The sequence below is a fragment of the Bos grunniens genome, chromosome 24 (genome assembly GCF_055505025.1).
Source record: "Bos grunniens cultivar Pamir isolate PY7600 chromosome 24, Bosgru_T2T1.0, whole genome shotgun sequence".
NCBI classification, from domain to species: domain Eukaryota; kingdom Metazoa; phylum Chordata; class Mammalia; order Artiodactyla; family Bovidae; genus Bos; species Bos grunniens.
Genome location: NC_141188.1, coordinates 50,399,124 through 50,412,867, shown reverse-complemented (window position 1 = coordinate 50,412,867; position 13,744 = coordinate 50,399,124). Strand labels below are relative to the sequence as shown.

General features: G+C 38.3%; 1 protein-coding gene across 6 annotated transcripts in view; it reads left to right on the top strand.

Moving 5' to 3' along the window:
* DYM (dymeclin) overlaps positions 1–13,744 on the top strand; it is a 393,514-nt gene that overhangs the window by 262,322 nt on the left and 117,448 nt on the right. For all 6 annotated transcript variants that reach the window (XM_086373423.1, XM_086373422.1, XM_086373425.1 and 3 more), the window contains one exon: positions 44–146. In XM_086373423.1, coding sequence (XP_086229549.1) covers positions 44–146 — 103 coding nt within the window. The remainder of the gene's footprint in view (positions 1–43; positions 147–13,744) is intronic.

Below are 13,744 nucleotides of genomic sequence, written 5' to 3'. Positions count from 1 at the left end.
CTTAGTTCTTTTAATATAATTGGGCTTTTGTTTGTTTTTTCAGCTTGTTTTCCTTGCTGTCGAAAAAACACAACAAAGTTCTGGAACAAGCCACACAGTCCTTGAGAGGTTCGCTGAGTTCCAATGATGTTCCTCTACCAGATTATGTAAGTAGTTACCTTGTCAATAAAAAATTTTTCCTTTCATTGCTAAATTAAAAAATAACAATTCCCCCTCTTCCCAAGTTCTGACTGTTCTTGACCACTAAGAAACCTGTAATAGAAAATAAAGAAGAAACATTTCAAATCAAGGGAAAAAGTTTTTTCAAAGATTATTAACACGTGGTTGAAGAAAGTCAAACCTAAATCAATGATTGTTAATAATTAGGAATCTTATTACCTTAGTCAGGAAGGCCACCCAAACTAATTACAGAGAAACGAAAGGAGGAATTTTGTAAGAAGTATGCAGTGGTTTCTCACTAAACTCACGGGGAAGATACACACCTGGATTTCAGAGAACAAGAACCTAAAATTGAAAAGCCATTGGATTCTTCAAAATAGCCTGTCTTTCTGGACATTTAGTTTTGTTATCTGCTTCTTTTTGCTTCAGATTTATTCTGCTGCTGCGTCCCGTAGGCCCCTTTTCTATAGTTGCTGTCTGAAATAGCAACCTTCACCCCTCCTCCCACCCCACTTCCCTCCCAACCCTTAATGTGTTTTAGTGAGAGTCATGCCTTTTGCTGACTGTTCAGAGTCCTCTAATTCTCAAGTCCTGGGAGAGAGAGAATCTAACTGGCTCTGCGGGGGTTCTCGTCCAGGGTGTCTGCCCTGGTCTCGTCAGTCGTGGTCAGCAGAGAACAGCAGTAACATGTGGCATTTGTTCCCCCTGCTTTTAAAGATGAAGAGGTTATTACCACCTGACCGCAGAGGATGATGATAGAATAGAATAGACACAGCCCAGGGAAGAGCACTGTGGAGTGAGAAGGCGAACCTGTCGTGTGGGTTCCTTTAGGACAGCAGCATTGTCCATGACACTTCTTATATTGTGGAGCATGCTTAGATGAGAATACGAAAAACTTTCATGTCACGAGTCACAGAGATAGTTCATCCAGTTCTAATAAGAACCTCCCTATTTGTTTATCTGGGGACAACTTAAAGTCAATATTCAGAAACTTGAGCAGAAAATTTTTGTATTCTGAGTTTGAAGTGGTGATGTGTACCAGACAGCCAGAGAGTTGTTTTGCTTGTTTCCTGCTGTGGTTTGTTTCATTTCTAAATGGTTGTGCTGATACGAGACTGTGGGAACAGCACCCAGTCCGGATATCAGACACTGATAAACAGAGATAGCTATGTGCAGCCACAACCTGACTGGCGCTGTTTTTCTTCTCTTATATTTATTTATTTAGTGTGTGTGTGAGACAGATGTTATGATCTGTCATCCCATTAAGGTATTAAGTTTGAAATTCCAAAGTACTTCTCTCTTAAAAAAAAAAAACACTATCTTTTAAAATTTTCCTGCTAGCTGAATATTCTCATCTTTTTGAAAAAAATGAGCATTATGGCTAATTTAATTCTTCTCTTGTCATAACTTGTTATAAGAAAAGTAATTCTTTATACTTACTCCTTAGAATCCACATTTGGGGCCAGAGTGGCAATAGGGTTATGTTTATTAAGAATATGAATTTTGTTCAGCTGTGAATGTTTTGTCATTTTTATACGTGTATAATTTGATTTATATGGTATTCCTGTTGTTTCATTCCACACAAAATGTGCTGAATGTGTATGCTGAGGTTGCCCTAATAGTATTCTCCTTTAATCAGAGGCCTGAAAATTGATATTTTCTTTGAGAAAATGGGTCATGTTTAATAGCATTTGCCAGTTATGGAGGTGATTATGCAGTGAACGCACAAGCAGAACTCGTAATGGATATATGAAGTCTGCTATTGAACTGTACAGTTTTTAGAGTCCTTGTTTTCCTCTTGCATGAAATTTTCACTAAGTGTTAATAAAAAGGAACTTCTTGAAGCATCTGCTTTCTAGAAATACAAGGAAAATTCCATATGAAACTGTCATTGACAGTCTTATTTTAACATTTATATGTATGAGACTGCAAATCACAGTGTTTTTCAGATAGGTTTATGAACTTGGATTTTGCTGCCTTTGCTTAGAGCTAAGTGAAGAGGGTGGGTAACACTGATTCAGTGGTAGTACAGATGATTGTGAATCACTCCCCCTGCCACTAGACTGAAAGGTGACTAAAGAAAACAGTAGCAACCTCAAAAGTAAGTGCTGTGGTAGTTCTTCTTGGTGACAACTCATGTTTTATTGGTCATTCTCATTGCTCAAAACACTATGTATGAGAGCGTGAACTTTTGAAATCATGTTCTCATTATCGTTCTCTTTTAACTTGGCCATTAATTGGACGAATAAATTATGTTCCCTTTTTCTTCCCCAGAAATTTCACTTGTTAAGTGTCTTTGCCAACAACCACATAAAATTCTGTGTCCTCAATGAATGCATTAGAACACTTGTTTGTAAAAGACGGAAAAGGAAAATGAAAGGGCCTTAATGCAGCAGTGAATTCCCAGATGTATACTTTCTACACCAGGACCGAGAGAACTATATTAGCAGAGAGTTTGAATACGTGCATAAAAATAAGGATTTGTTTTTCTTCTCACTGGAGTACATAGAGTACTTTCAGACTACCTAGAGATTTCTGAGTTTATTAAGAAAAGTTTATTGTCATTATACTGTATAATTCACCAGTCAATTGAGTAACAGCATAGAAAACAAATAGCATGTTATGAAAACATTAACATGAGTACTTTAGTACAGCCATTTTGTCTGAACCTCTCAGGGGAAACCTGAAACCTTCAGCCAGCTTCTAGATAATGAGGAAATGCCCTGACTGCTTAAGGGAAAATAAAACAAAAATTGCAGTTGAGCTCTCCGTGGGGAGAGAGAATGCTCACTGCAGTGATAGCTGGGCAGAGAGTGATTGAGGCATTTGGGAAGGCTGGTGACATTCAGTTGGCTTGGCTGACTCTGGGTGTCTTTATGTCAGAGTTTCATAAAATGTAATTCAGCGACTAAAAAGACATGAGAGAATTGTTAGAGAAGAATCTTTCAACACTATTTTCATAAGAATTAACCCCTAGGGACTTCTCTGGCAGTCCAGTGGTTAAGACTCTGCACTTCCACTGCTGGGGGTACAGGTCCATCCCCAGTCAGGGAACTAAGATCCAACTTGCTTCAACACTCAGCCAAAAAAGAAAAAAAGAAAAGAATAAACCTCTAAAATAACTTTGGTCATATAAAACACAACCTGAATATAGGCAGTGAAACAAAAATAATAAATGAATTGTAGCTGCTTTTTAAATGTAACTGTAGCTTTTAATTAGGACTGTTGCACAATTACATGTAAACATTGTTTCCCTAATTTCTAACGATTATCTTGGCAACTAGTTGAGATGACTAGTTTATTCTAGGTGGAATCTTAAGGAAACAAATTATATTGCCATGTGATCATCAAAGAAATTTTTAACCTTTTCATAGGATCCACTTTCCCACCTCATTCCAAACATAAATGCAAAGGCACAAGCCAAAAAGACCCTGGCCAAAAATAGTAAGGAGCCAGGTCAGAAAAATCCCCAGATGTAGAAATAGTAACTAAGGGTTTATCATCAACTTGCTAAGCAAGTACAGTCATCCCCCTCTTAGCCCCAATTTTGCTTTCCAAGGTTTCATTTACCCACAGTCAACTGCAGTCCAAAAATATTAAATGGAGAATTCCAGAAATAAGCAGTTGATAGTTTTACGTTTCACACCATTCTGAGAAGCATGATGACATCTCTCGATGTCCAGCTCCATCCTGCCTGGGACATGAATCATCCCTTTGTCCAGCATATCCCGACCATTAGTCACATAGTAGCCATCCAGATTATCAGCTGCCTGTTGCAGGAGAGCAGTGCGTGTGTTTAAATAACCCTTCTTTTGTTTAATGACCCTAAAGTACAAGAGTAGTGATGCTAGCAATTTGGATATTCTCTTCTAGTACCTAATTCATGAGTCAAACTTTATCATAAGCTGCACATATAGGAAGAAACATAGTAAATGTTGTCTCTCAATGTCTGGGGGGGATTGGTTTTAAGAGCCCTCACATATACCAAGATCCAAGGATGCTCATGTCCCTTATATAAAGTGGTATAGTACAGTCAGCCCTCCATATATATCCTCAGATTTACCCAACCACGGATAGAAATTTCTATCCAAGGCTGGTTAAATCCACAGAAGTAAAACCTGAGACTGTGGAGAGCCGACTATATTTATTGGAAAAAATCCATGATTTGATGCAGGATGGCCAGTGACTGCTGATGGTTCAGGGTTTCTTTCAGGGATGATAAAAATGTTTGAAAATTAGATTGTGGTGATGGTTGCACAATTCTGAATGTACTAACAACTGTTAAATTGTACATTTAAATTAACAAAGTACATGGTTGTGAAGGCTTCACAGGTGGCTCGGTGGTAAAGAATCTGCCTGCTGATACAGGAGACGAGGGTTCGATCCCTGGGTTGGGAAGATCCCCCAGAGGAGGAAATGGCAACCCACTCCAGTATTCTTGCCTGGGAAATCCCATGGACAGAGGAGCCTGGCGGGCTGCTACCCATGGGGTCACAGAGAGGTGGGCATGACTGCACGCCCGTGCACTCGTACGTGCGCATGGTTGTGGGTGTTATCTCAATGAAGCCGTTTAAAAAAAGTAGTACTTGGAGCACCGTGGAAAGAAAATAACTGTTTGCTGAGTGTAATAACATATAGATAGCAGCTTGGCTGGCATTGTGGCATGAGAGTGGATTTAGAAAATTAATTTTATACTCTGAAAAAGTTAATATTTATACAAGTGTGTTCAGTCGGTCATGTGTCTTTGCAACCCCATGGACTGCCAGGTTCCTCTGTTCATGGAATTTTCCAGTTAAGAATATTGCAGTGGGTTGCCATTTCCTCCTCCAGAGAATCTTCCTGGGATTGAACCTGCATCTTTTATGTCTTCTGCATTGCAGGTGGATTCTTTACTGTTAGTGCCATATTTTTCGTCCTGGTTTAAGATCAAAAATATGGAAATAAGGGGAAAAAATCTATCTTTAGGGAACTGATTAAAGTTTAAGTTTATCCAATGCAGTATTTTTCAGACATTTTTTAAAACAAATTCAATCCATATAGATTTATATGAAAAGATATCCATAACACTTTATTTGGTAGAAAAAAACAGAAAACCATACTTTGTAGTATATAGGTTACATGTACATGTATGATTGAAAGTATGCATTTAATTTTTATGGAATAATGCATAAGAAAATATTAAATAGTGGTTACCTATGGGGAGTTAGACTGAAAAGAAGGAAAAATAGAACTTAATACCTTATACTTTTCTTTTTAGATAAAGATCTTTACGTTTTTGTCATGTTTATGATTTATTTGCCCCTCCCTTCTCTCCTTTTTCCCTCCGTCAGTCCTTTCTTTCTTTATTATTTTCATATAATTTTAGACTTACAAAGGATTTTACTTTTTTTATTTTAATTGGAGGCTAATTACTTTATAATATTGTGGTTTTTGCTGTACATTCATGTGAATTGGCCATGGGTGTATATGTGTTCCCCATTTCCATATAGCCTTCACCAGCTTTCCCCTTTGTAAATATCTTACGTAACCATAGAACATTTTTCAAAACTAAGAAATTAACCTTGGTACAATACTGTTAACTAAAACACATGCCTCATTTGAATTTTACCAGTTTTAACACTATTGCCCTTACTCTTTTCTGGTATCTAGTCCAGGATCCTACATTGCATTTTGTTGTCATGTTTCCTTAGTCTTTCCTTGGATATCATGACCGTTGACACTTTCAGTTCAGTTCAGTCACTCAGTCGTGTCTGACTCTTTGCGACCCCATGAATTACAGCACACCAGGCCTCCCTGTCCATCACCAACTCCCAGAGTTCACTCAAACTCATGTGCATCGAGTTGGTGATGCCATCCAGCCATCTCATCCTTTGTCGTCCAGTTCTCCTCCTGCCCCCAATCCCTCCCAGCATCAGAGTCTTTTCCAATGAGTCAGCTCTTCGCATGAGGTGGCCAAAGTACTGGAGTTTCAGCTTTAGCATCATTCCCTCCACAGAAATCCCAGGGCTGATCTCCTTCAGAATGGACTGGTTGGATCTCCTTGCAGTCCAAGGGACTCTCAAGAGTCTTCTCCAACACCACAGTTCAAAAGCATCAATTCTTTGGCACTCAGCTTTCTTCACAGTCCAACTCTCAAATCTATACATGACCACTGGAAAAACCATAGCCTTGACTAGACGGACCTTTGTTGGCAAAGTCATGTCTCTGCTTTTGAATATGCTATCTAGGTTGGTCATAACTTTTCTTCCAAGGACTAAGCGTCTTTTAATCTCATGGCTGCAGTCACCATCTGCAGTGATTTTGGAGCCCCAAAAAATAACGTCTGACACTGTTCCCACTGTTTCCCCATCTATTTGCCATGAAGTGATGGGACCAGATGCCGTGATCTTCGTTTTCTGAATGTTGAGCTTTAAGCCAACTTTTTCACTCTCCTCTTTCACTTTCATCAAGAGGCTTTTTAGTTCCTCTTCACTTTCTGCCATAAGGGTGGTGTCATACACTTTAGAAGAGTACTAATCATTTATTTTGCAGAATGTCCCTCAATTTGGGTTTGTCTGGCATTTTCTCATGATTAGATTGATGTTATGCATTGTTGGAAAAGATAACTACAGAAGTGATATGCCCTTCTCAGAGCATCATTCCAGAGAATACGTGGGGTTGGTCTATATTACTGGTGATGTTTGGGTTTCCCAGGTGGCACTAGTGGTAAAGAACTCACCTGCCAATGCAGGGGATGTAAGAGCGGTGACTTCATTCTCTGGGTTGAAAAGATCCCCTGGAGAAGGAAACGGCACCTATTCCAATATTCTTGCCCGGAGAATCCCATGGACAGAGGAGCCTGACAAGCTATGGTCTGTAGGGTCGCAGAGAGTCAGACATGACTGAAGCGACTTAGCACACACGCACTGGTGATGTTTTCACTTGATCACATCACTAGGATGATGTCTGCCAATATTCTCGGCTATAAACTTGCTAATTTTCCCTTTGTAATTCCTGTATGCTTTTATATAGTAGTTATTTTCACTATACTGGAAATATTTTATTAGATTATTACATATTTCTACTATATTGGAAGAGTATAAGGGGAAGATACTTAGAGACAATGCCAGTATTCAGTTTTTTCCTAAACATTTTCCCACAAATCCTAGCATCCATTGATCAATCTTGTCTGCATCATTATTTTACTGAGTTTGGAATGATTTTCTATTTGTCTCATTCCCTCTACATTTATAAATGGAATTCTGCAAGGAAGAGTTGTCACCTCTCCCCAAAGTTCTTGCCTGTGCAGTTATTTATTTCTATCAGTATAAGCTCCTGGATACTTATTTTCTTATCATCCAGGACTGTTGTTATTTTGTTATTCAGGTTATTCCAACTTTAGCCATTTCAGGTTTTGTCCACTACCCTTTGAATATGCATCAACCTTTTTTTTTGCAACCTTCACAGTGCTCCAACTCATCTCATATCTCCTCTGCTTCAGCCCTAAAATCAATCAGTTCTCCAAGGAAGATCATGAAATTTTAATCAAGATCTTAATCGTTACTTTCATAATGTCAATACCAATGTAAAAAACAAGAATCAAACATTGTGAATAAGGTTACAAATCTTACTACCTTCCCTACAACTGCTCTGAACGTAAGTAAATTCCAAGCCCCACACGGATTAAGTCCCAAAAAGTTTCTTCTTCAGAACAATTGATTTTAAAAATCAAATAAATGAGGCCTCTAGCAAATGAGCAAGCTCCACACCCACCCCTGCCACTTTTTCTTCCTAATTAAAAACCAGGACTTTAACATAATCAGACTGATTTTCTTGGTTGTGTTATAATTTGGTTTTGATGCATTTCTGAACTGGGAGTTTCAGAAATGTTCTGAGAATGCTTCTAAAGACAATTTGAGTTGGAGAAATCCCCTCTTGCTTAAAAGAGAAAAATAAATTCCTTCACTCTTAAGCACACCTGAATTGAAATAAAGACTACTGCCCTTTATTCCTAGAGAGGAAATTTGTCCTGTCCCTTCGTATAGAATACGGTAAAATATCCTTTTTAAGGATTTTTTAAAATTATCATGAAAAGTACTTAAATAACTTTTATGTTCCCTCTACTGCCTTATAAACGGATGTTTGCATTGAAATCTGGCAATGATTAATTAACTTTCTAAGAGAAGTTTAAAGAATACAGAAAAAATAACCCATGCATATTAAATTCAGTAGCAATGTGTGATAAATTTGTGAAAACCAGTGAGCACAGTTTCCTTCTTCCCCCTCCTACTGGAGTGAAAATATTCTTACCTGCTGCTGTACAGAGCTAATATAAAATCATCTTTTCCTAAGATTCTTCAAACTTTCTTTGTTAGAAATTATTATTTTAATTTTCTCTTTGCTCAACTATTTATTGTTTTTCCCTTTCTTTTCTCCCTTTCTGCCCGAGTTCATAGTTCCTAATAGGAAGAAAAGAAGTCTACTATTTGGAATTTTCTTTGATATATCCTTGATTTACATGGCAAATAGAAAGCAGCTGTCTATTTAAGCATCTAATTCTTGAAACCATAGTCCCCTCAAGCGTCATCTGGAAATAATGTAGCCTGTAAAACAAAGCTAAGAAGAAAAGGCAATGTTTGTTTTATGTGGGATGAATGATTTCTGTTGGGGTCCTTTAATTCGGCTATTATGAGGGTTATTAAAAAGCAGTATTACAAAAGAGGTTTAAATGAAAAGAATTTTTGAGCTGGTATCTTATTATTACAGTTGATTATAGTCAAAGCTGCAAATATTTTATAAATGGCACTTTATTATAGTTTCTCCAAATAAGACCCCCAAAAACTAGTAATCTTACTCATTGTATGAGTGGAAACTCAACTCTTTCTTTAGTGGATTTAATTTCTGAGAAGAAAAAAATTGTATTGAGAATTTAGCTCTGCTTGTTTCGTTGGAAATTTCATGGCTTTCTGAGGAATTCTTAAGAAATCTTTACAAGAATATTTGAGTATTACCTTATAAATCCAAAAATGAACATGAAATCATCAGAATTTATCTAAGCTTCAGGTATTATTAGAAGATTCAGTGAACACTAGAGAAAGTTAAGCCTAAATTGTTTCTCAGCTTATTCATAAATTATTTGAGTTTCCAAGATGTGAGTTTGAAGATCTCAGTCATGAGAAGTGATATGCTTTGGGAAGCAGAAGACAAGTTAATTTGCGCTTTGACAATTGTTAGAAGCTATTCCATGCTTGGAGTATATTGGTTTTCTTGATTTGCTAATACAACAAAGTAGTTGTTTTTGGAAAATGAACTTATAAGAACTAAGTTTCAGTCCTCAAAACTGAAGTTATTTATCATGTTTGTTTAATAATAAACGGGGCAGGCATGCATGGTTATTTATTTTTATGCATTTGGGTCTAACTCTCACTTGGAATTGGATAATGAGCTAAAGCTCTGCTAGTAATGAAACAAAAGTTATTCTTACTTGAATTTCAATTCAATGACCAATATGATACATCTTCATAAGAAAGTCAAAACTGATTAAAAATTTAGTACGTTTTTAGGCTTAGAAAAGAAAGAAAGTGAAGTCGCTCAGTCATGTCCAACTCTGCGACCCCATGGACTGTAGCCTACCAGGCTTCTCCATCCGTGGAATTTTCCAGGCGAGAGTACCGGAGTGGGTTGCCATCCTTTTCCAGGGGATCTTCCCAACCCAGGGATCGAACCCAGGTCTCCCACATTGCAGGCAGACGCTTTACCCTCTGAGCCACCAGGGAAGAAAACAAAGTAAGAAAGTGAAAATGAAGAAAGTGAAAGTGATGCTTACATGGTTGTCTTTTAATAATGTCATTAGCCTTTTCAACTTTTTCTGGAGATTGGGGTCTTCAGGAACAGTATGATATTCTATTCCTAGAGCTTTCAACACCCCTTGAGTTATAGCAGCTTTAAAGATGGAGCCATTGTCATTCTAAACTTTAAAGATCCCACTGACATCATGAGAAGTCAGTACAGTAAGATTTTGTCCATTCATTAACCTCGGGGTTTAATGAATACTGTTTTTGATGTGAAAATAGGTGAGGGTCATTGAGCTCTTTTTAATGGAACAAACTGTAAATCCTGGAGTGTGGGCTGATGGAAAAACTGTAGGTTGAGCACAAAATGCTGTTAGGCTTAGAACATGACCCTAAAAAAGTTTGTCATTAATTCAGTCACAAAGTTGATCAGTAAGCATTGTACATTAAAGAAAAATATATATTTTAGAGCAACACAATAGTCTGCTTGTGACCTCAGTCAAAATACAAATTTGAGATCATATAAGATACCAAGTAAGAGATTAGACTCAAATGCCTAAGTCCTAAATTCCCCATACCTGTTGTGAATGCTCCACTGTTGCTGTTGTTCAGTCACTAAGTTGTGTCTGACTCTTTGTGATCCCTTGAACTGCAGCACGCCAGGCTTCCCTGTCCTTCACTATCTTCCAGAGTTCGTCCAAACTTAATTTCCATTGAGTCGGTGATGCTATCCAATCATCTCATTCTCTGTCACTCTTTCTCCTCCTGTCCTCAATTTTTCCCATCTTCAGGGTCTTTGCCAGTGTGTCAGCTCTTTTTATCAGGTGGCCAGAGTGTTGGAGTTTCAGCATCAGTCCTTCCAAAAAATCTTCAGGATTGATTTCCTTTAGGATTGACTGGTATAATCTCCTTGTTGTGAGAGTCTTCTCCAATACCACAATTTGAAAGCATCAATTCTTCAGCGCTCAGCCTTCTTTATGGTCCAGCACTCACATCCATACATGACTACTGGAAAAACCATAGCTTTGTCTATACAGACCTTTGTCAGCAAAGTCCGTATATCTCTACTTTTTAATATGCTGTCTAGGTTTGTCATTGCTTTCCTTCCAAGGAGCAAGCGTCTTTTAATTTTATGGCTGCAGTCACCATCCGCAGTGATTTTGGAGCCCAAGAAAATAAAATCTGTCACTGTTCCATTTTTTTCCCCATCTATTTGCCATGAAATGATGGGACTGAATGCTATAATCTTCGTTTTTTGAATGTTGAATTTTAAGCCAACTTTTTCACCCTCATCAAGAGGTTCTTTAATTCGTCTTCGCTTTCTGCCATTAGAGTAGTATCATCATATCTGAGGTTGTTGATATTTCTCCCTACAGTCTTAATTCCAGCTTGTGATTCATTCAGCCCAGCATTTCACATGATGTACTCTGCATATAAGTTAAATAGCAGGATGACAATATACAGCCTTGATATATTCCTTTCCCAATTTGGAACCAGTCCATTTTTCCATGTCCAGTTCTAACTGTTGCTTCTTGACCTGCATACAGGTTTCTCTGGAGACAGGTAAGGTAGTCTGGTATTCCCACCTCTTTAAGAATTTTCCACGGTTTGTTGGGATCCATACAGTCAAAGACTTTAGCATAGTCAGTGAAGCTGAAGTAGACGTTTTTCTGGAATTCCCTTTTTCTATGATCCAATGGATGTGGGCAATTTGAAATTTGATCTCCATATAATTAATAATATTATCTTGGTTAACAGTAATACTACTTACAAAAGAGTAGTACATGCATAAAAAAACTCCATGTGGTATTTGAAATTCCTTATTCTTTCATCCAAAAACTAGTGAGCAACTGGTATCTTCTCAGCCACTTTTTTCTCTGTTCTATGAAGACATCAGTGAAAAAAATTTCTGCCACCACGAAGCCTGCATTCTAATGAGGAGAGATGTAATGATTGTATGCACAGGTGACAAATGAACAAGTGAATGGAATGTAAGAAGTTCCCCTGGGAAAGTAAAGCAGCGCAAAGGGATTGGGAGCGCAGGCCAAAGGAAGGCCGCAGTGTAGTAATGGGTGGTCAGTGGAGGGTTTGCCTCATTGGGAAGGTGATGTTTGCGCACAGCCCAAGGAAGGAGCAGCAGTGAGTCATGTAGAGGCAGTGTGTTCCAGGAAGATGGAGCAGTGAATGTAGAGGGCTTGAGACAAGAGCCTCTGTGAGCCTGGCAGGGTTTAGTAGCTGGAAAGGGGATTATCAAGACCATATTTAGAATCATCTTGAACAAATGCATATTGATGAGTGATCTAGAAAAGTTTTGGATAGAGTAACAGCCTGAAAATTAGAAGTGTGTGTGTGTGTGTATCAGGCTCTTTGGGACCCATGGACTGTAGTCTTCCAGGCTTCTTTGTCCATGGAATTTTCCAAGCAAGAGTACTGGAGTGGGTTCCCATTTCTTTCAAAGTTAGAAGACCTGTGTTCTGGTTTTTTATCTTTAATTTGCTGTGGTCTTGGGCAAAATTGCCCAAGTATTATGCCTTAAAGTAGATTTTTTATGTGTGACTTCTTTAACATTGGTATTCTCTGGTTCCATTAGTTCTGTGGAGATACACTGGGTAATAGGAAGAGATGTGCTTTCCTGCAATGCACAGGAATTACAGGGAACTCCACTCTCTTTGTATTCTGTGTGAACCATGTCCCCGGAACATGTCCCTGAAAACCTCAGATACAGTGTGCTTGGTGTACCCTGGAGTTACACGACAGTAGTAGGCCTGAGTGTGTGACAAGGCTTGTTAGGAAATACAAAATGATGATGCTGATCCTTCTTTAATGATTTGAGATAAACATTTGTAGATATCACAGTGATGTACATGTTTATAGATAGGATAAGTATCAGCTTATATTTTATAGAATGCTACAGATAAAAGGCTGCTCTGAGAAGACATCATAAAAGGTTTTAGTGGTTTTCATCTGAGTCTTACAGAGTGGAAGGGCTTTTAATTAAGAGTATATACAGTGCTTAGGCATATAAGCTGTGTGAGCAGAATTCCTGGGAATGTGGATCCAGCTGCAAAGTTTTTTCATTTTTTTGAAATTTCCCCATGAAAACAACAAATAGAATGCATCAACAAACACAACATTTACAACAAAACTAGGTGACAGTGTAGCCACATGAAACCCAAAATACTGGAGGGTGGGTAAAAACTTCCTAGAGCTACAAGATCCATGCAGTGTCAGTGTGAGAGGAGCTAGAAGGATGAGACAGCCAAGGGGCCAGCTGAGAAGGAGACAGAGGGATTCACTGGGAAGTTCACGGGCCAGCACCTGAAACTGGAAGGGGTTTGCACACTGTAACCCAGAGTTCAGTGTTAGGGGTCTGCTATAAGAGCTGAAGGGGTTCCAGCCTCTGGGCCCTGTCAGCTCATAAAACTAAATGGCTGAAGCTCTCTTCTAGGACCAAGCCCCACAGTGAGGCGAAGCTACCAGAAATGGAGCCCCCAGAGGAGATCAGGGATTATAAGCAAAGGAAAAAGAAAAAGTTCAGATAAATATAGGATTGGGAAAGAGAGCCAGGAGATTCTAGAAGGTGCATGGCCATGTTTATGGATACTTCACAGAAAGGTGAAGAAAGACAGGAAAACTAACTTTATTACAAATGAGCAAAAGAGAGAAGTCACAGTCAAATCCAGTGTAAAGAAAGAAGAGAATAAGAAGAATAACTCCTGTATCGACAATATGATCATGAGATATATCCACAAAATAGATTAAAACTGTTAAATAACTTTTCAGAACAACTTAAAAGAAACTAAGAAAATGATAGA